Here is a 24085-nt window from a genome sequence, read left to right as displayed (position 1 = left end):
TAAGGTTTAAACAGCATACTTTATTCCACACACCTAAAGGATGGGCAGAAAATACCTGACCCGTTACAAGGGGTAGTGGGATACGTGTTGTATTATTACACAAAAATATAACACTAGAAATATAATTCAGTAATAATATTGTAATATTTCCACACGGGAAAAGGGTGATCAAGAAATGCCAAACCCTCTATAAAGGGGTAGCGGATTACATTATACTATTATGAGGAAATGCCTAAATCGATAATGTAAATAATTGTCTAACATAGAATTTTGCATGCAGCATAAAACTAAGACAAAAATACTTAACAGACAATGGACGCAAATAATATACTGGCGATCAGACACAGCCCTACCTACATACAGTTTCTTCAAATTAGATGAAAAAGGGTCTTTGTGTCATAACGGTCTCTGCTAACGGTGGCAACGACAGTAATTATGGAACGCAGTCAGAAGCATTGTAGTCGTAGAATACACACTGCACACTCAGTCGAGCACGATACCAATCAATTATAGAGTTTATCTGCCCAATATTTGTAACTTGTAGAAGGAGAGTGGTCCGGGTAGAATCCCTTGCACCGCAGTACACATCCGTAGCCAGCAACATGAATTAAAAGGCGCATCCAGCTCAAAACCAAAATCGGGAATGTCGTTCACTGGCGAGTTTCTCCACTCGTTAACTGCAGTAGGCCAAAATTGGCCAATAGAATTGTCTTTATGATGCACATTCCGTAGATCACAATACAATAATTTGTATGACAATACGCAGTGTATTGTTCTAACGTTACTGGCAAACGTGTGATTGGTGAACACATGAAAATTGGTATAATTGACGACGTCCTCCAGAATAGATAACAAACTCCTATGATGCAATATTATTTAATGGCTTACTGTGGTACCTACAAGATCGGACATCCACATTTGGTCACATATAAACGTTCAGATCGGGTTCTATCAAAGTCTGCTTCTCCAGTACTGACTAAAAGAAACATCTTGCCACTCTATATATATATTTTTATATTTTATCTATCGCCAAAAACAACATCGCCTATCTATCGCCATAAGACAAACACAAAACACCACCATCACGACATACAACATGAACATGATTTAATGTTTGACATTCGTGACAACCTGGAGCCTGGTATGTACGATACTACCGGTATCCTGGTATGTACGATACTATCGATATCTTGGTATGTACGATACTACCGGTATCTTGGTATGTACGATTTTACCGGTATCTTGGTATGTACAAAACTATCGGTATCCTGGTATGTACGATACTACCGGTATCCTGGTATGTACGATACTACTGATATCCTGGTATGTACGATACTATCGATATCCTGGTATGTATAGATACTACTGATATCCTGGTATGTACGATACTACTGATATCCTGGTATGTACGATACTATCGATATCCTGGTATGTACGATACTACTGATATCCTGGTATGTACGATACTATCGATATCCTGGTATGTACGATACTACTGATATCCTGGTATGTACGATACAATCGATATCCTGGTATGTACGATACTACTGATATCCTGGTATGTACGATACTATCGATATCCTGGTATGTACGATACTACTGATATCCTGGTATGTACGATACTATCGATATCCTGGTATGTACGATACTACTGATATCCTGGTATGTACGATACTACCGGTATCCTGGTATGTACGATACTACTGATATCCTGGTATGTACGATACTATCGATATCCTGGTATGTACGATACTACTGATATCCTGGTATGTACGATACTATCGATATCCTGGTATGTACAATACTACTGATATCCTGGTATGTACGATACTATCAATATCCTGGTATGTACGATACTACTGATATCCTGGTATGTACGATACTATCGATATCCTGGTATGTACGATACTACCGGTATCCTGGTATGTACGATACTAACGGTATCCTGGTATGTACGATACTACTGATATCCTGGTATGTACGATACTATCGATATCCTGGTATGTACGATACTATCGATATCCTGGTACAAAATGTATGTACGATACTACTTATATCCTGGTATGTACGATACTATCGATATCCTGGTATGTACGATACTACTGATATCCTGGTATGTACGATACTATCGGTATCCTGGTATGTACGATACGATCGGTATCCTGGTATGTACGATACTACTGATATCCTGGTATGTACGATACGATCGATATCCTGGTATGTACGATACTATCGATATCCTGGTATGTACGATACTACTGACATCCTGGTATGTACGATACTATCGATATCCTGGTATCTACGATACTACTGATATCCTGGTATGTACAATACTATCGATATCCTGGTATGTACGATACTACTGATATCCAGGTATGTACGATACTACCGATATCCTGGTATGTACGATACTACCGATATCCTGGTATGTACGATATTACTGATATCCTGGTATGTACGATACTACCGATATCCTAGTATGTACGATACTACTGACATCCTGGTATGTACGATACTATCGATATCCTGGTATCTACGATACTACTGATATCCTGGTATCTACGATACGACTGATATCCTGGTATGTACGATACTATCGATATCCTGGTATGTACGATACTACCGATATCCTGGTATGTTCGATACTACCGATACCCTGGTATGTACGATACTACCTATATCCTGGTATGTACGATACTACTGATATCCTGGTATGTACGATACTATCGATATCCTGGTATGTACAATACTATTGATATCCTGGTATGTACGATACTATCGATATCCTGGTATGTACGATACTATCGATATCCTGGTATGTACGATACTATTGATATGCTGGTATGTACTATACTACTGATATCCTGGTATGTACAATACTACCGATATCCTGGTATCTACGATACTACTGATATCCTGGTATGTACGATACTATCGATATCCTGGTATGTACGATACTATTGATATGCTGGTATGTACTATACTACTGATATCCTGGTATGTACAATACTACCGATATCCTGGTATCTACGATACTACTGATATCCTGGTATGTACGATACTATCGATATCCTGGTATGTACTATACTACTGATATCCTGGTATGTATGATACTACCGATATCCTGGTATGTACAATACTATCGATATCCTGATATGTACGATACTATCGATATCTTGGTATGTACGATACTACGGATATCCTGGTACGTACGATACTACCGATATCCTGGTATGTACGATACTACTGATATCCTGGTATGTACGATACTACTGACATCCTGGTATGTACGATACTACCGATATCCTGGTATGTACGATACTACTGATATTTTGGTATGTACGATACTACTGACATCCTGGTATGTACGATACTACTTATATCCTGGTATGTACTATACTACTGATATCCTGGTATGTATGATACTACCGATATCCTGGTATGTACGATACTCTCGATATCCTGGTATGTACGATACTATCGATATGCTGGTATGTACTATACTACTGATATCCTGGTATGTACAATACTACCGATATCCTGGTATCTACGATACTACTGATATCCTGGTATGTACGATACTATCGATATCCTGGTATGTACTATACTACTGATATCCTGGTATGTATGATACTACCGATATCCTGGTATGTACGATACTACTGATATCTTTGTATGTACGATACTATCGATATCTTGGTATGTACGATACTACGAATATCCTGGTACGTACGATACTACCGATATCTTGGTATGTACGATACTACCGATATCCTGGTATGTACGATACTATCGATATCTTGGTATGTACGATACTATCGATATCCTGGTATGTACGATATTACTGATATCCTGGTATGTATGATACTACCGATATCCTGGTATGTACGATACTATCGATATCTTGGTATGTACGATACTATCGATATCCTGGTATGTATAGATACTACTGATATCCTGGTATGTACAATACTACTGATATCCTGGTATGTACGATACTATCGATATCCTGGTATGTACGATACTATCGATATCCTGGTATGTATAGATACTACTGATATCCTGGTATGTACGATACTATCGATATCTTGGTATGTACAATACTACGAATATCCTGGTATGTACGATACTACTGATATCCTGGTATGTACGATACTACCGATATCCTGGTATGTACGATACTACCGATATCCTGGTATGTACGATACTATCGATATCTTGGTATGTACGATACTATCGATATCCTGGTATGTATAGATACTACTGATATCCTGGTATGTACAATACTACCGATATCCTGGTATGTACGATATTACTGATATCCTGGTATGTACGATACTACCGATATCCTGGTATGTACGATACTACCGATATCCTGGTATGTACGATACTATCGATATCTTGGTATGTACGATACTATCGATATCCTGGTATGTATAGATACTACTGATATCCTGGTATGTACAATACTACTGATATCCTGGTATGTACGATACTACTGATATCCTGGTATGTACGATACTATCGATATCCTGATATGTACGATACTACCGATATCCTGGTATCTATGATACTACTGATATCCTGGTATGTACGATACTACGAATATCCTGGTACGTACGATACTACCGATATCCTGGTACGTACGATACTACCGATATCCTGGTATGTACGATACTATCGATATCTTGGTATGTACGATACTATCGATATCTTGGTATGTACGATACTATCGATATCCTGATATGTACGATACTATCGATATCTTGGTATGTACGATACTACGGATATCCTGGTACGTACGATACTACCGATATCCTGGTATGTACGATACTACTGATATCCTGGTATGTACGATACTACTGACATCCTGGTATGTACGATACTACCGATATCCTGGTATGTACGATACTATCGATATCTTGGTATGTACGATACTATCGATATCCTGGTATGTATAGATACTACTGATATCCTGGTATGTACAATACTACTGATATCCTGGTATGTACGATACTACCGATATCCTGGTATGTACGATACTATCGATATCCTGGTATGTACGATACTATCGATATCTTGGTATGTACGATACTATCGATATCCTGGTATGTATAGATACTACTGATATCCTGGTATGTACAATACTACTGATATCCTGGTATGTACGATACTATCGATATCCTGGTATGTACAATACTATCGATATCCTGATATGTACGATACTACCGATATCCTGGTATCTATGATACTACTGATATCCTGGTATGTACGATACTACTGATATCCTGGTATGTACGATACTATCGATATTTTGGTATGTACGATACTACGAATATCCTGGTACGTACGATACTACCGATATCCTGGTATGTACGATACTATCGATATCTTGGTATGTACGATACTATCGATATCTTGGTATGTACGATACTATCGATATCCTGATATGTACGATACTATCGATATCTTGGTATGTACGATACTACGGATATCCTGGTACGTACGATACTACCGATATCCTGGTATGTACGATACTACTGATATCCTGGTATGTACGATACTACTGACATCCTGGTATGTACGATACTACCGATATCCTGGTATGTACGATACTACTGATATTTTGGTATGTACGATACTACTGACATCCTGGTATGTACGATACTACTGATATCCTGGTATCTACGATACTACTGATATCCTGGTATGTACGATACTACCGATATCCTGGTATGTACGATAATATCGATATCTTGGTATGTACGATACTATCGATATCCTGGTATGTATAGATACTACTGATATCCTGGTATGTACAATACTACTGATATCCTGGTATGTACGATACTATCGATATCCTGGTATGTACGATACTATCGATATCCTGGTATGTATAGATACTACTGATATCCTGGTATGTACGATACTATCGATATCTTGGTATGTACAATACTACGAATATCCTGGTATGTACGATACTACTGATATCCTGGTATGTACGATACTACCGATATCCTGGTATGTACGATACTACCGATATCCTGGTATGTACGATACTATCGATATCTTGGTATGTACGATACTATCGATATCCTGGTATGTATAGATACTACTGATATCCTGGTATGTACAATACTACCGATATCCTGGTATGTACGATATTACTGATATCCTGGTATGTACGATACTACCGATATCCTGGTATGTACGATACTACCGATATCCTGGTATGTACGATACTATCGATATCTTGGTATGTACGATACTATCGATATCCTGGTATGTATAGATACTACTGATATCCTGGTATGTACAATACTACTGATATCCTGGTATGTACGATACTACCGATATCCTGGTATGTACGATACTACCGATATCCTGGTATGTACGATACTATCGATATCTTGGTATGTACGATACTATCGATATCTTGGTATGTACGATACTACGAATATCCTGGTACGTACGATACTACCGATATCCTGGTATGTACGATACTACGAATATCCTGGTACGTACGATACTATAGATATCTTGGTACGTACGATACTATCGATATCCTGGTATGTACGATACTATGATATGCTGGTATGTACTATACTACTGATATCCTGGTATGTACGATACTATCGATATCCTGGTATGTACAATACTATCGATATCCTGATATGTACGATACTACCGATATCCTGGTATCTATGATACTACTGATATCCTGGTATGTACGATACTATCGATATCTTGGTATGTACGATACTACGAATATCCTGGTATCTATGATACTACTGATATCCTGGTATGTACGATACTATCGATATCCTGGTATGTACAATACTATCGATATCCTGATATGTACGATACTACCGATATCCTGGTATCTATGATACTACTGATATCCTGGTATGTACGATACTATCGATATCCTGGTATGTACAATATTACCGATATCCTGGTATGTACGATACTATCGATATCTTGGTATCTACGATACTATCGATATCCTGGTATGTATAGATACTACTGATATCCTGGTATGTACAATACTACTGATATCCTGGTATGTACGATACTATCGATATCCTGGTATGTACGATACTATCGATATCCTGGTATGTACGATACTATGATATGCTGGTATGTACTATACTATCGATATCCTGATATGTACGATATTACTGATATCCTGGTATGTACGATACTATCGATATCTTGGTATGTACGATACTATCGATATCCTGATATGTACGATACTACCAATATCCTGGTATCTATGATACTACTGATATCCTAGTATGTACGATACTATCGATATCTTGGTACGTACGATACTACTGATATCCTGGTATGTATAGATACTACTGATATCCTGGTATGTACGATACTATCGATATCTTGGTATGTACGATACTACCGATATCCTTGTATGTACGATACTACCGATATCCTGGTATGTACGATACTATCGATATCTTGGTATGTACGATACTACCGATATCCTGGTATGTACGATACTATCGATATCTTGGTATGTACGATACTATCGATATCCTTGTATGTATAGATACTACTGATATCCTGGTATGTACGATACTATCGATATCCTGGTATGTACGATACTACCGATATCCTGGTATGTACGATACTACTGATATCCTGGTATGTACGATACTATCGATATCCTGGTTTGTAAAATACTGCACAGTGGAAAATGGATTATCATTGCAATGGCAGTATATACTCCACATTCACCTAAGGAAAATAATGTTTTCATTTTATCATCCATAGGATATTTTAATCAATTGTCGTAGAGCAGTGACATCACTAGCTGTAAACCCTATACTTCCCTATCAGTTAGCTGTGGGATGTTCTGATAGCTCTGTTAGAATGTTTGATAGAAGAATGCTAGGCACTCGAGCCACAGGTAAGGAATGCATAAAGTCTTGCTTGCAAGTCTTCTTTAGGTTTTAGTATCATTAGCAGGAGGATTATGTGACCTCATGGTTGGAGTGTATTTAACCATGTGAAGCACATGAAATCTGTTTGTAATGTAATGATGGTGTGAAACTTAACCTTTGTGTAACTTTGCAAAACAACCAACAATAACAAGTATGATAGGATATAATAACATCAAAGCAGCCAACGGTTTTCTTCTTGTCATATGTCATGTACATATGCAAATAGCATAGTTCCTGATTGGCGAAACTTGGTTGTCTCAACTAACATCACTCATTACCAACAGGAAATCATGTTGATGTCAGTGATGCATGTTATCTCTCCAACATGTTACCTTCACAAAAAATAAAGACTTCATTAGCAAGTTCTAAATTTGAATTATTTAATTTATAACATTAGCAGGGCACTATACTGGACGTGGAATCCAAGGAATGATTGCCAGATTCTGTCCTCAGCAACTTGTACGTAAATATTGCCGTCCAACCTCACTATGTTATGCTCCTGACGGTGAAGAGTTACTCGTCAGCTACTCTTCTGATTACATTTATCTATTTAATCTTGGAGATAAAGGAGAAAAAGAACTGAAGCTGTCTTCTACATATGGTGCATCAGCGTCCACTTCTTTCAGTTCAGCTTCAGTCTCGACACAGGGAGCAGAGAAAGGAGAAGAAGCACCTGTAAGTATCAGTGAATTTATTTGATTTCTTATATCATTGAGCATTGATATAGTTCCTCTGTGTGGAATATATTATTTATTCAAGATTAGTTTATTACACAATCAATTTTATATTGAAGGAAAGGTCATTATTGCTATGTGATTGGCTGTTATGTTTTCCCACAGTTGGCTGAAGTACAAGTGCTAATTAAATAAATGTTATTAATTTACCAATATTCACTTTATGAGTGCCAGCATCTTGAATTTGACTTGAATATATGAAGAAGAGACATATTGAGAAATGTGTTTATCATATTCCTGTGAATCAGTGGGAAAAAAACAAACTTTCAATGCCAAATGAATCGTAGGCTATTATTAAGCTAACTTCTAATAAAATATAAACACATTTGGCAATTTTACTTACAAAAATCTTTTCATACGAACACCTCATCACACAAAGTACCTGGAACATTTTCTTTCCTAGGATATTTAAAACTGAAATTGTCATTAAACTTCAGGAGCCAATCAGTGACTACTGTTTCAGTTAAATTATGATGGGTTCAAATATTCCCGGAAAGTGTGTAATGAAGTGTGTGCAAGGATTTTTTCTATGACTGAATGCTAAACATGTTCAAATTTCAAATTGAGTGAAATAGAAAAAGCAAAAAGTGGAACTATTTCACATATACATCATAATATAATTTTTACTTTGTTCGTTGTTGTTGTAGAATATTTTTCTTGTAGTTACAATAACTCAAATAGTTTTTAAACAGGAACTTATGTTTTGACACTTGTGCATCCATGTGACCGTGCATCTGTGTGTGTGTGCGTGTGTGTGTCCGAACCTGTATCTTAGACATGCCAGGATCAATCACAATCAAACTTTACACATACATAATATTATACATATATGCACATCAATTTGTTTCACGATCTGATTCAAGATGGCCAAATGGCGCCCATTTTTCTTCTGAAGATCAAGCATTTCAGATGGATTTTGTTCAAACTTAGTATATACATTAGACATTATGGGACCTTGACGCAAGTCATTTTGTTTTTCAGATAAGTTTCAATGGCCGACTGGTGGCCATTTTGTTTTAATGAATGTGGTTCTTGTTCCATATCTCTGACTTTCTTTGTGTGATGCTCAAATTTTATATATTCATTATACATCAAAGATATACAGATGTATTGGTTTGACAACCAGTTGCCATTTTATTTTCTATCAAGTTTTCTGTCAAATTTTGAAAACAAATCACATTTCATTACATTTATTTACATAGTATAGTTTTAGGTCTAGATTTATAGTGAACACTCAAAGGAAAATTTGAAGTAGTAATGCTTGTCAAGACAAGAAAAGATGATTACTGTGTTGCTAAATTAATCAGTATCTGCGATCCGGGCAGGGGGTATTAATTTGGGTTGTGTCTGTGCATCCGTGTGTGCACATTTTCACTTTACCAGCTTTTTCTCACACATGTGTGATCCAATTCAGTTCAGAGTTGGTACAGAGACAGGAATTGATGGTGCTATTATGCACATCAAGTTATTTTTTCGATTCTTCAAAGTTTCACTGTGTTTTTCTTTGATCTTTAACATTTTCCTTCAAAAATGCTGGAAAATCCGACTTCTCCCGAAATTACCCGAGTTTAATTCGTGTTTTGATGACGCATACGCAGTTCTCGTCTCGGTGGAAATCACAGTCATTTTTGTGTGAGGATCATTATTTGCGCAACGCTTATATGGACAAAATTGTGTCTCGTCAATTTCAAAGGTAAGAAACTGTGCTTGTTATGGTATTTATACACTTTGTATTATCGTTTGTGTCTCGGGTTTGGTGATCGTGAGAAACTTTTGCTAACCTGGCGAGAGCTTCGCCAGAAAAACTGCCTTTCTATTATTGTTGTAGGAACTGATTATGTATTGTGTAAATTGAAAGTTTACCTCGTGATTTAAGAGGTTTGCAGTGCTCTCACCGGGAATCAAACGTCATCGTGGTGTCGGCGCAATGCTGCTCTGAGGCGCTTGCCAGACTCTGCCTTGCTCAAAATCATTATCGCCATGCTTGATTTCCGCAACATTTATATTTGTTTATGATTTCCACAACTATTGTTCTACGAGATGCGTCCTCGCTGTTCATAAACAGCCATAAACAAGTTTAGTTGGGTCGGCATGTACTCATTGAAAGTATTGGTTTATTTACGTAATCCACTGATCACTAATCCAATAGGTGAAGTTAAATATATGTCGCTACTCAGGAGAGCTTGCCCACAACGCTAAATGTTCCAAATAAACGTACTGGTACGTTTATTTTTTTCCCAGAAAAATTCCACCTGGTACATTCTTATTTGGGACGGTACGTTTATTAGTCCCTGTTCGGACGTAGTCCGAAAACAGGGACTTATGGTTTGCCTTGTGTGCGTCCGTGTGTCCGTGCGTCCGTGATCACCTGTATCTCGAACATGCATGGACCGATTAAGTTCAAACTTCACTCATACATCACACATTATATTGGACATATGCACATGTATTTTTTCCATGATCCGATTAACAATAGCCGAATAGCGGCCATTTTAAGGATGAAAATGCATCAAAATCGTACATTTCACCATTCCGGACCCGGATCTCAGTTATGCATGGACGGATTTTGTTTAAATTTAATACATATATTAAACATAATAGGACCTTGATGCACATCATTTTTTTTTTGGGATCCGGTTTGAAATGGCCGACTGGCGGCCATTTTGTTTTAAAAAATTCAGTTCTGGATCCGTATCTGAGACATGCCTGGATTGATCGAGTTCAAACTTCACACACACAAGGTACATCATGTCACAAATATGTATGTGCATTTCTTTCATGATCTCATTAATGATAGCCAAATGGCGGCCGCTTTAAGGCTGAAAATGCATTGAAATCACACATTTTCACCATTCCAGACCCGGATCTCAGTTATGCATGGACGGATTTTGTTCAAATTTGGTACATACATTAAACATAATAGGACCTTGATGCACGTCATTTTTTTTTTTCGGATCTAGTTCGAAATGGCCGACTGGCAGCCATTTTGTTTTAAAGAATTCAGTTCTGGATCCGTATTCGAGACATGTCTGAAGTTCAAACTTCACACACACATGGTACATCATGTCACAAATAGATATGTGCATTTTTTTCATGATCCGCTTAACAATAGCTGAATGATGGCCATTTTAAGGCTGAAAATGCATCAAAATCACGTATTTTCACAATTCCGGAACCGGATCTCAGTCATGCATGGATGGATTTTGTTCAGATTTAGTACAATGTGTTGTACATATGCAGGTGCATTTCGGAAAGTGGTCTGAGATTTCGGTCATGATCTGCTTTGAATGTATATGTCACTCAAATATGAACGGACATGTCATTGACAATGACTTGTTTATTTTTTTAAATCGGGCCGATTAAAAAAAAATCATGCCTTTTTCCCCATGACAAACGAAGCAAATGGATCGCACTAAAACATCGGTAAATCTGGTCTTCGTGTTGCTTTCACCATGAGATCGCTGAACTGTCATATTTAAATGCTTTATGGTAATTTGAGAACATGGGCACCATCCAGCATTTTGATTGGTTGATTAGCGACTTGACCTATCTGGTCAATAATCACGCCTCGTGGGCATGGATAACATGACGGATATCGTCTCGCATCTCGCATGTAACCGAAAGCATTTGCTTACGATAAAACTAAGTTGAATTTTACTTGCATTTCGTAACAATTCAACGAATTTATTTTTTGTACATTAATATAATCACTACTGAGTACTAATCAACAATTACAACACTTCGAAAACAAGTAAGCTACCAAACCGTGATCTTTTGTTACCAACAATAAAATAATGCATAATAAATATAGTGAATATTTTTTGTTGTCATGTGAACAGTTTTTTTGATTGACTGTAATTTTCCAACATTTAATAACGCCTATTGAAGAACCAAATTAGGGCCTTTCACTCCTCCTTGACGTCTATTTAAACGATTATACGGCATCTTGTCGCCAGCCACGAATGTCACACTAGACGAACTTGATCGATACTGCCAACCATTCCATGCATTTTTATCGACGCACGACGGCACACAAATCAAGATAATTATTGTCCTTGCAATAATTTCGCGCAATACGTCACCACTATACAGTGACTGATTTTAATTTTTATTCAATATTAAAACAAACTATAGTGAGTTGTTCTATGGTTGTATAAAAATAAAATAAACTACATTAAGATACAGTAAAGTTAACCAACTGAACAGAATGCTTAATAAAGCTAACTAATATTACAAACACATATAGAATCACAATAAACTTGTACGATACAGTACAATACAATACTCTAACTACTATTGCTAAGGAGTGGAAAATCATATTCACATTAGAGTCATAACTATGGAAAGAATATTTTTATATTTGGTGGAGCTGCTCATATATCATTTGCATACATTTTTGTATGTATTGTGCAGTTTCCCAGCCAGTCAGACGCGAGTAGTGATTGGTTTGCTACTTCATTACATCTTGCAGCCTTTCAAATAGTATATTGCTAGACATGCATCAATTGTTGTCCATGTATATTCCTAATTGCTCAGGGTAAACTGCAATTTCTTTCTGGCTGGCATAAATATATTAAGTAATATTTTTTGGTACTGTAAAGACAGTACACAAATATCTTTTTTAATTAAATTTAACAGCTAATGGAAGCACATATGCTACAACCTCTGCTTACTTTTGACTAAATGTTTTTTTTGTTTTTTTCAGGTGCAGAGCCAGAATTTTTTTCTCGGAAAGCAAAGCCACTGAAACTGCATATATTACAAAAGCATACTATTCGCTACATGTGTGACAATTGTATAAAGTTTTGCAGGTCGTCTTTTTTTTTCTTTGAGAAGTGCTGTCAACTAAAGCATAAATATGTGTTTCTCTGTACATAAAAGTTCAATTTCACACGATTTGTTAATATTAATGTATGATAATAAAAACAACACTGACTCTTCAACAGATTTGCAGATCTGATTTGCATACTTGCATGTCATTTTTAGTCCCCGTTCGGACGAAGTCCGAAAACGGGAGACTGATATTTTGACCTCCGTGTGTCCAGGCATGCGTGCGTGCATGCGTGCATCTGTGCGTGCGTCTGGACCTGTATCTTAGAAATGCCTGGACCAATCACAATCAAACTTCACACATACATCATACATGATATCATACATATGCACGTCAATTTGTTTCACGATCTGATTCAAGATGGCCGAATGGCTGCCATTTTTGTACTAAAAATCATCAAAATCAAGCATTTCCCGGCTGTTTACAGATGGATTTTGTTCAAACCTTGTATATACGTTGGACATTATAAGACCTTGATGAACATCATTTTTTTTTACGATCTGATTCAAGATGGCCGAATGACGGCCATTTTTGTGCTAAAAAATCATAACAATCAAGCATTTCTCGGCTGTTTACAAATGGATTTTGTTCAAACTTGATATATACATTGGACATTATGGGACCTTGATGCAAATAATTTTGTTTTTCAGATAACATTCAAAATGGCCGACTGGTGGCCATTTTGTTTTAATGAATGGGCTTCTATACCCATATTTCCAACTTGTTTTGACTGATTATGTTCAAATTTTAAATATTCATTATACATCATGTCATAGATAGACAGATATATTGGTTTGACGATCCTATTCAAAATGGCCGAATGGTTGTCATTTTTGTGCTAAAAAAATCATCAAATATCAAGCATTTCTGGCATTTATGGATGGATTTCGTTCAAACTTGGTACATACATTAGACCTTACGGGTTCCTGATGCACATAATTTTATTTTTCAGATCAGACTCAAAATGGCTGTCCGGTGGCCATTTTGTTTTAATGAATGGGTATCCACTTGTTTTGACTGATTATGTTCAAACTTTTAGCTCCGCTGTCGACTTTGTCGAGCGGAGCTTATTATATGAGTGATTGTCCGTCGTCGTCCGTCGTCGTCCGTGTCAATGTTTTACTTTTTCGACTTCTTCTTGAAAACTACAAGCCTGAATGCTTTGATACTTGGTGTATATGTACCTTGGGTAGACCTCTCTTAGGTTTGTTCATTTCATGTTGATATCTTCAATTCTCTAATTTTGGTGAATATTTTTGTCATTTTTGGTAAAAAGTGATATTTTCGACTTCTTGTTAAAAACCGCAAGTGCAATTACTTTGATATTACATATGTAGGTACTACATGTTGACCTCTCTCAGATTTGTTCATTTTGTAATGATATCTTTAATTCTCTAATTTTGGTGAATATTTTTGTCATTTTTGGTAAAAAGTGATATTTTCGACTTCTTGTTAAAAACCGCAAGTCCAATTGCTTTGATACTACATATATAGGTACTAAATGTGGACCTCTCTCAGATTTGTTCATTTCGTGATGATATCTTCAATTCTCTAATTTTGGTGAATATTTTTGTCATTTTTGGTAAAAAGTGATATTTTTGACTTCTTGTTAAAAACCGCAAGTCCGATTGCTTTGATATTACATATATAGGTACTACACGTGGACCTTTCTCAGATTTGTTCATTTTGTGATGATATCTTCAATTCTCTAATTAATTTATTTTGGTGAATATTTTTGTAATTTTTGGTAAAAAGTGATATTTTCGACTTCTTGTTAAAAACTGTAAGTCCGATTGCTTTGATACTATTCATATTGTTCATTTTCTAATGATGTCTTCAGTTCTTTAATTGAAATGTGCATTGCTAACAGCGGAGCTATCTCAGCCGATAGGCTGCTTGTTAATATTCATTATACATCATGTCACAGATATACGGATATATTGGTTTGACGATCCTTTTCAAAGTGGCCTAATGGTGGCTATTTTGTGCTAAAAAACTTCTTTTATTTGTTAGATCGGATTCTGAATGGCTGACTAGTGGCCATTTTGTTTTAATGAATGAGCTTCTAGAGCCATATCTCTGACATGCTTTGACTGACTATGTTCAAATTTCATATATTCATTATACATATATTCATAATGGCTGATTTTGTTTTAATTAATGCTGTTCCAGAGCAATATCTCTCAATACTCATTTGACGATCAGATACAAATGTCAATCATTTAAACAATCATCATATTCCTGACATGTTTATATTCCAGCTATATTACTATAAACAAAACTTTACATCTTAAATTTGATAACTAACAGGGACTGTGCCATGCATGGCTTGTACCTGTTGTACTTGTTTGTTGCTCTCTGGTGTTCTTGCTGAGACCAGGATGGAGAGTGCTATAAACTTGAAAATGCCATAGAAATCATGTTTGCCAATTTACATCCATGCCAAAAACTGGACAAATTATATGTTGCAACTTTCAAATGACAACAAGTGAAGGCAGTGTCATTCATGACCTGTTTGATTGAAAAATTTTTACGACTTGGAGGCCATTTTTTCCCTCAAAAAATCTAAAAAAACAAGCTTTTTCTAGCTGTTACCAGCTTTTTCTCAGATATGTGTCATCCAGTTTTGTTCAAAATAGGTACATGGACAGGTTATAATTGTTTACAAGTGCACATCGCATTATATGTTTAACAAGTTATAAATTGTCTCAGAAAAGCCAAATGAATATATTTTTACCCCACCCTCTAAAATTGTAACACATCAATTCTGAACAATTAATAACAGAATTTTAATACAGCTCATAATGAATTAATTCACTCTGACCCCAACTCAGTTCAATATAAGTTTTTAAATTTTTTTCTGAGCGGGGGCTATGACATGACATGTCATGTCTTGTTTATTTGTAAAATCTTTATTTTCTACACTTTTTGACTCCCATGTGCGAAGCACAAAATGGGAGTCTTTGCAGTTAGTGTGTCTGTATGTGTGTATGTGTGTATGTGTGTATGTGTGTATGTGTGTGTGTATGTGTGTATGTGTGTCCGACTGTTCCACTGCTATCTCAAGAACCATACATCGGTTTTTGATGAAACTTGGTGCATAGATGCTCTGGGCCAATGCGCAGATTTGATTAGGTTTTGGGAAAAATCCATGCTCGTTAATTACTTAATTTGCATGATAATTCGCTAATTTTTAGCTGTTCTATGACTGTTCCACTGATATCTAAAGAACCACTCATTAGATTTTGATGAAACTTGGTACATAGATGCTCTGAACTAATGCTAGGTTTTGATTAGTTTTTGGTAATAATCCGTGGATACTAATTACCTAATTTGCATAATGATTAGTCAATTTTCGGTTTTTCCACTGATATCTCAAGTACTAATCATCACATTTCAATGAAACTTGGTACATAGATGTCATACGACACTGCACAGACCTGATAGTTTTTATGGTAATATCAGTACATATTAATTACCTAATTTGCATAATTAATTAATTTTCAGCATTTGATATAAGTAGTTAGCATTACATTTCAATGAAACTTGGTACTTACATACTCAAGGACTATGCAGAGATTGATTGTTTTCGATAAATATTTGTGCATATTAATCACCTAATTTGCATGATTAGTTAATTTTCAGCTTTTCCACGGGTATCTCAAGTACTAATCATCGCATTTCAATGAAACTTGGTACATAGATCCTTTAGGACTATGCAGAGACCTGATTAGTTTTAGGGTAAATAATTGTGCATATTAATTACCTAATTTGCATAATTAATTTTCAGCTTTTCTACTGATATCTAAAGTACTAATCATCACATTTCAATGAATCTAGAATTATGCAGACCCAATTAGTTTCCCGTAAATATTTGTGCATATTAATCACCTAATTTGCATAATTAACCAACTTTCACACTGATATCTCAGGTACTATACATCACATATCAATGAATGTACATGGATGCTGTAGGACAATAGACAGACCGGAATAATTGTGGGTTAAAATCTGTACATATTAATTACCTAATTTGCATAATTAACCAATTTTAAGCTTTCACACTGATATCTAAAGTACCGTAAAAATTCCAAAATTTCGACCGGTTTTAAATAATTGGTGTTAGAAATGTGACGTGTTTTTAGAGTCAAAATTAAGGTGCATTTTCGGACGGTCGAATTTTTCAGAATAGAAATCAGCAAATGAAAAAATGGGGATGATAGACAGTGTGCTTCATTAGTTTTTAAAAAATGCAATGTCCGTCAATTGACGTAAACTTCCTCATGTTTCACGGTAAAAGCAAAGGTCGTGGCCGAGTTGTAACTCAAAATCTAAACAAAGTCACAGCACAAAACTAATAGGTCAAAAGACAAAGCTGTCTCGCACTACCTAGGAAAACTTGCGAATGTTCGAAGTACAGGTACCCATTGGACAAAAGATACATGGAAGTTTAGCAAACTGTCTCCCCGACCCAGTGCAATGTATCCAGTTAGAATCAAAGCTCACGTGTCCCTTATTTGAGGGACCAAATTCTGCTGTAAATTCGCCCTTGGATAAATAAAATGGGATTTAAGAAAATAAAATGGGACTTTTAAGGTGTATTTTGGCGTCATTTTTCGGACATTTCAATCAATCCTGCCGGCTAAAATAGAGTCTAAGTTTTACCGTAGTCATTGACGTCTGTCTATTCAAGAGTACACGTGTATGATTTTTATCGTGACTAGCGTGAGCGGGTAAGCTTCCTTTCGAGAATGAGCTGTTATCACTGTGAACAATGTTAAATTATTCTTCAGATGACCAGTTTATTTTTTAAAAACAACTAATTTTTTTATTTAAAAAAAATCATGCCGTTTTCGCATCAAAATCCAAGCCAAAATATCGTACTACAACATCAATCTCTTCCGCATTGCGTTCAATAACATTAACATATTTAAATAAGCTATGGTAATTTGAACACGTTGGCATCATCCAGCTTTTTGATTGGTTAATTAGCGATTTGAACTATTTGACCTAAGAGAACATGGCGGATATCCTACAGCATCAAACGTTTATACGAGACCGGAATCATTCGCTTACGATGAAACTAAGTTGACTTTTATTTGTATTTCATAACCATTCAACAAATTTATTTTGTGTACATTATTATAATCACTACTGAGTACAGTAATAATCAACAATTCAGAAACGCAGCATGCCGAGATTTTTGTGTTCGTTTTTATTTGAAACTTCGTTTATTTAGAATATATTTTCGTTACCAATAAAATAAAAATCTCTCAGTCATTCAGAAACCCGGATTCATGCCTTCGAGGAAGGTCCCGTTTGAACGCTCACATCGTTTTTTTTTTCGTTTGGGGGAAAACTAAAACTGGTCGCAATTTTCGAATAAGAATGAGTCGGCAATTTTTAGTGGAGTCGAAAATTTGGAGGTAAATAAAACACCGAAACCCGGCAAATAAATAGGCGATCGAATTTTTAGAGGGGTCGAAATTTTGGAGTTTTCACGGTACTAATTATTCCATTTCAATGAAACTTAGTACAAAGATGCTCTAGGACAATGTACAAACCTAATTAGTTTGGAGTAAAAATCTGTTCATATTAATTCCCTAATAAGCATAATAATTCATAATTTTTTGGTTCTAATCACATTTCAATTAAACTTGGAGACATAGATTTTCTGTTACATTGCGCAGACCTCATTAGTTTTACACTCAAATCTGGTCATATTAATTTTCTGATTTGCATAATTAGTTTTCAGCTAAGTAATTTCGAATTATATTTAATGTGTCTCCAATACTCTCAGCACATGGGAGTTCTTTCTAAGCTTTCTTTGATTTGTATTATATGTAGCCACCACTTCATCCTGTTAAACGTCTACGCATACGTGGTGATTGGTCTGATACTGGTCCCAATGCAAGACCTCAGAGTGAAAGACAGGAAGGTCAGTTACTTCACCATTGTCTGCTAGCGTTATGTTATTGCTCAATATTCTTTTATTCATTCAGAGCTGAGGTTCTGTGTAAGTAATGAATCATACCTCCTGATGGAAACCATCAACTGAAGACATTACTTTCTTCATCCCTTGATGCCTTCACTCAGGGGAGGGAGAGGCTACTTTAATAGTCTTTTCTACCTTCTCATCACTTGCTTTGCACTCTGCTTATGACTATCTTCTCAGTATTAGCAGTCTCCTAATGTACAGTATGAGTAGTGCAGTCAGGACTAACTGTCAAATGGAATATGTGTATCTTGATCAGGATAAATATCGCGCCACACTTAACAAAGACTCAGCTAGGCTAACCCTGATATGTGGTTAGTACTGACTGTAGATGGCATGGTGACCATATTTCCCTAAATACTATATAAATGATCTCTTGAAATGTTTATTGATACATGTAATAATTGGAGGGAGCGAAATACAGTAATTGTTATTGTTATCAGTACTAAATATATAGTTTTCAATTCTGTTAAATCTTTACTAATATACTATGACTGACCAAAATATACTTTTTGACTTAAATCCTGTAATGTTTCGTATTTCTAATTCAGTTCTGACTTTGATGTATACGCTAGCATATATGAATTATATCTAGATTATTGTTTATTTAGTTTCCATAGCAACTTGAGCACTCACTGTCACTGCATCTTTAGGATGTGTTTCATATGTACACTATCAGTTGTACATCAGTCACTGTTTTGGGTAGACATCCTTCACTTAGTCCAACAAGTGGATGAGCATGGATACAAATAAATTTGTTATGTCTATTCATTATACTTTTTGGACAAATCAGGATATTGTAAGACTTACTTGAAGACCACATTTAAGAAGGCGACACATGAGTTAAATTTGTTCTTATTGATCAGATTGTACCAGATGACTAACAATGCGATCTTTTGCCTTCTGTTAGTAGGTGAAAGGTCGCCCCACACGACATTAATGCAGCGTATGTCTGATATGTTTACACGTTGGCTAGAGAACCCCTCATCCCATGCCAGTAGAAGTGCTGCTGCAAGTGGAGCAGTCAACGATGAGGGTGATAGCCAGGCTGAGGAACTTGTCAATGAACAGAGTGTTGGAGATAGTAACAGTCTGGCCGAAGGAAGAACCAATGAAGAGAGTGATGGAGATGGTAACAGTCATGCAGAGAAAGGTGCCAATGAACAGGCTGGTGGTTACAGTAAGGTGCAGGGAGGCCCTTGTGAACAGAGTGTTACAGCAGAACAGCCATCATCAATTGAGTCATCATCAATTGAAGATAGGTCACACAATCCTCACCCTGTTTCAGTAACTGATACTGAACAATCTTCTGAAGCTGTATGTGCTTTGAAAACAAGATTAGATGATCTGGACTTTTCATGTGACAAAGACACCAACCCCAATTGTGTGCTACCATGCACTGTTGATGACAGGGTAGCAGATGAACCTGTGACATATATTATTAAAGTTAACACTAAGAGTGAGAACAATGAACCTGTGTGTGGACTAGACACTGCTGTAAGCCAGACAGAAACTGACATTAGTCTATGTATGGCAAACATATCCCAAGGATCATCTGGTGTGGTTCAGACTGAAGAGAATATCATGACTTCACTGAGCAGTGTTGGGGAAGTAAAGGATATACCAGTAGAATATCTTTGTTCAGGTATATATGATCTCAATATCTTCTATTGTATGCCTTCAGTAACAGTATCTTGATCATTGTACTAGTCCAGTTTTTGTGTGATCCTCGAGAGACGTATATTTTGAATTATATGGCCACTGGGGTGACCTTGACCTTGAATGGCAAACAGATATTTGTATTATAGCATCAGAGATTGTACCTGGCAATAAATGCAAATTATGATCTTTTTTTTCAGTAACAGGTTTCATAGACATTTAACACTTTTATCATTGTGTTGTGTTTATGGTTTAGTGAGTTTTAGATTTTTGTGCCCATCTTGTTATTTGCTTTGATTATGGGAGATTGAATTTAAGTTTTTTATATTGAAAAAACATTTTAAAAAAAATTGTAAGAATATATTAATAATATATAATGAATCAGCCATGTCAAAGATTTTCATCACAGAACTAAATGTTTGTCTTTAAAAATGGTTCTTGATCTTAAATTGTACATACCTGGTACAGAGAATATGTAATCATTGCTGGGATCCATTCATTCTTTCCATCATTGCTGCAATCATAAGTCTTTCCTATGCAATCTCATTTGTTTTAACTTGTTAAGCACAAATGTTAAATCGAGATAACTTTATCATGCAAAAGACTTGCCTACTTTTTTTCAAACTATCTTGTTTTGGTTTACATGTCATACTAGTCCTGTGAATGTTAGTGTGTATTCCTATAGTTAGTGTGCATTCCTATAGTAAATGTGTGTATTCACATAGTTAGTGTGTATTCCTATATTTTTATGTATGTTTTCCTATAGTTAGTGTGTATTCATATAGATAGTGTGTATTCCTATAGTAAATGTGTGTATTCCTATAGTTAGTGTGTATTCCTATAGTTAGTGTGTATTCATATAGTAAATGTGTATTCCTATAGTAAGTGTGTATTTATACAGTTTGTATTCCTATAATTAGTGTGTATTCCTATAGTTAGTGTGTATTCATATAGTGTGTATTCCTATAGTAAATGTGTGTACTCCTATAGTTAATGTGTATTCCTATAGTTAGTGTGTTCATATAGATAGTGTGTATTCCTATAGTAAATGTGTGTATTCCTATAGATAGTGTGTATTCCTATAGATAGTGTGTATTCCTATAGTTAGTGTGTATTCCTATAGTAAATGTGTGTATTCCCATACTTAGTGTGTATTCCCATAGTTAGTGTGTATTCCTATAGTTCGTGTGTATTCCTATAGTTAGTGTGTATTCCTATAGTTAGTGTGTATTCCTATAGTTAGTGTGTATTCCTATAGTTAGTGTGTATTCATATAGATAGCATGTATTCCTATAGTGTGTATTCATATAGTTAGCGTGTATTCATATAGATCGTGTGTATTCCTATAGTTAGGGTGTATTCATATAGATCGTGTGTATTCCTATAGATAGTTTGTATTCATATAGTTAGTGTGTATTCATATAGTTAGTGTGTATTCCTGTAGTTAGTGTGTATTCTTATAGTTAGTGTGTATTCATATAGTTATTGTGCATTCATATAGATAGTGTGTATTCATATAGTTAGTGTGTATTCATATATTTAGTGTGTATTCATATATTTAGTGTGTATTTCTATAGTGTGTATTCCTATAGTCAGTGTGTATTCCTATAGTTAGTGTGTATTCTTATAGTTAGTGTGTATTCTTATAGTTAGTGTGTATTCATATAGATAGTGTGTATTTCTATAGATAGTTTGTATTCCTATAATTAGTGTGTATTCCTATAGTTAGTGTGTATTCTTATCGTTAGTGTGTATTCATATAGTTAGTGTGTATTCATATAGTTAGTGTGTATTCATATAGTTAATGTGTATTCATATAGTTATTGTGTATTCATATAGATAGTGTGTATTCCTATATTTAGTGTGTATTTATATATTTAGTGTGTAATTCTATAGTTAGTGTGTATTCATATATTTATTGTGTAATCATATAGTTAGTGTGTAATCCTATATTTAGTGTGTATTCCTATAGTGTTTAGTCCTGTAGTATATGTGTATGCCTATAGTTAGTGATTATTCCTGTAGTTAGTTTGTATTCCTTTTAGTTAGTTTGTGTTCCTATAGTTAGTGTGTATTCCTTTAGTTAGTATTTATTCTTGTAGTTAGTGTGTATTTCTATAGTTAGTGTTTATTCCTGTAGTTAGGTTGTATTGCTATAGTAAGTGGGTATTCCTATAGATAGTTTGTATTCCTATAGTTAGTGTGTAAATCTATAGTTGGTGTTTATTCTTGTAGTTAGTTTGTATTCCTATAGTAAGTGTGTATTCCTATAGTTAGTGTGTATTCCTATAGTAAGTGTGTATTCCTATAGTTAGTGTGTATTCCTATAGTTGGTGTTTATTCTTGTAGTTAGTGTGTATTCCTATAGTTGGTGTTTATTCTTGTAGTTAGTGTGTATTCCTATAGTCAGTGTGTATTCCTATAGTCAATGTGTATTCTTATAGTTAGTGTGTATTCCTATATTTAGTGTGTATTTCTATAGTTAGTGTGTATTCATATATTTATTGTGTAATCCTGAAGTTAGTGTGTAATCCTATATTTAGTGTGTATTCCTATATTGTTTAGTCCTGTAGTATATGTGTATGCCTATAGTTGGTGTTTATTCTTGTAGTTAGGTTGTATTGCTACAGTAAGTGTGTATTTCTATAGTTGGTGTTTATTCTTGTAGTTAGTATGTATTCTCATAGTTAGTGTGTATTCCCATAGTCAATGTGTATTCCTATAGTTAGTGTGTATTCCTATAGTTAATGTGTATTCTTATAGTTAGTGTGTATTCCTATATTTAGTGTGTATTCATATATTTAGTGTGTATTTCGATAGTTAGTGTGTATTCATATATTTATTGTGTATTCCTATAGTTAGTGTGTAATCCTATATTTAGTGTGTATTCCTATAGTGTTTAGTC

The 24085-nt window shown here is 35.4% G+C and overlaps 1 protein-coding gene across 3 annotated transcripts in view; it reads left to right on the top strand.

Moving 5' to 3' along the window:
- The window catches only part of LOC102808328 (DDB1- and CUL4-associated factor 6-like), a 109430-nt gene that overhangs the window by 36867 nt on the left and 48478 nt on the right, over window positions 1-24085 (top strand). Inside the window, exons 6-9 of one of the 3 annotated variants that reach the window (XM_085505139.1) lie at window positions 7792-7927; window positions 8362-8636; window positions 19374-19464; window positions 20432-21166. In XM_085505139.1, the coding sequence (XP_085361265.1) occupies window positions 7792-7927; window positions 8362-8636; window positions 19374-19464; window positions 20432-21166 (1237 nt within the window). Of the gene's footprint in view, window positions 1-7791; window positions 7928-8358; window positions 8637-19373; window positions 19465-20431; window positions 21167-24085 lie in introns of all 3 variants that reach the window. The other 2 variants (XM_085505140.1, XM_085505138.1) reach the window with 2 other exon arrangements.

Source organism: Saccoglossus kowalevskii, chromosome 11 (genome assembly GCF_978046115.1).
Source record: "Saccoglossus kowalevskii chromosome 11, keSacKowa6.1, whole genome shotgun sequence".
In the NCBI taxonomy this organism is placed as follows: Eukaryota; Metazoa; Hemichordata; class Enteropneusta; family Harrimaniidae; genus Saccoglossus; species Saccoglossus kowalevskii.
Note: the sequence above shows the minus strand (reverse complement) of the source record. Positions and strands in the feature narration are given on the sequence as shown.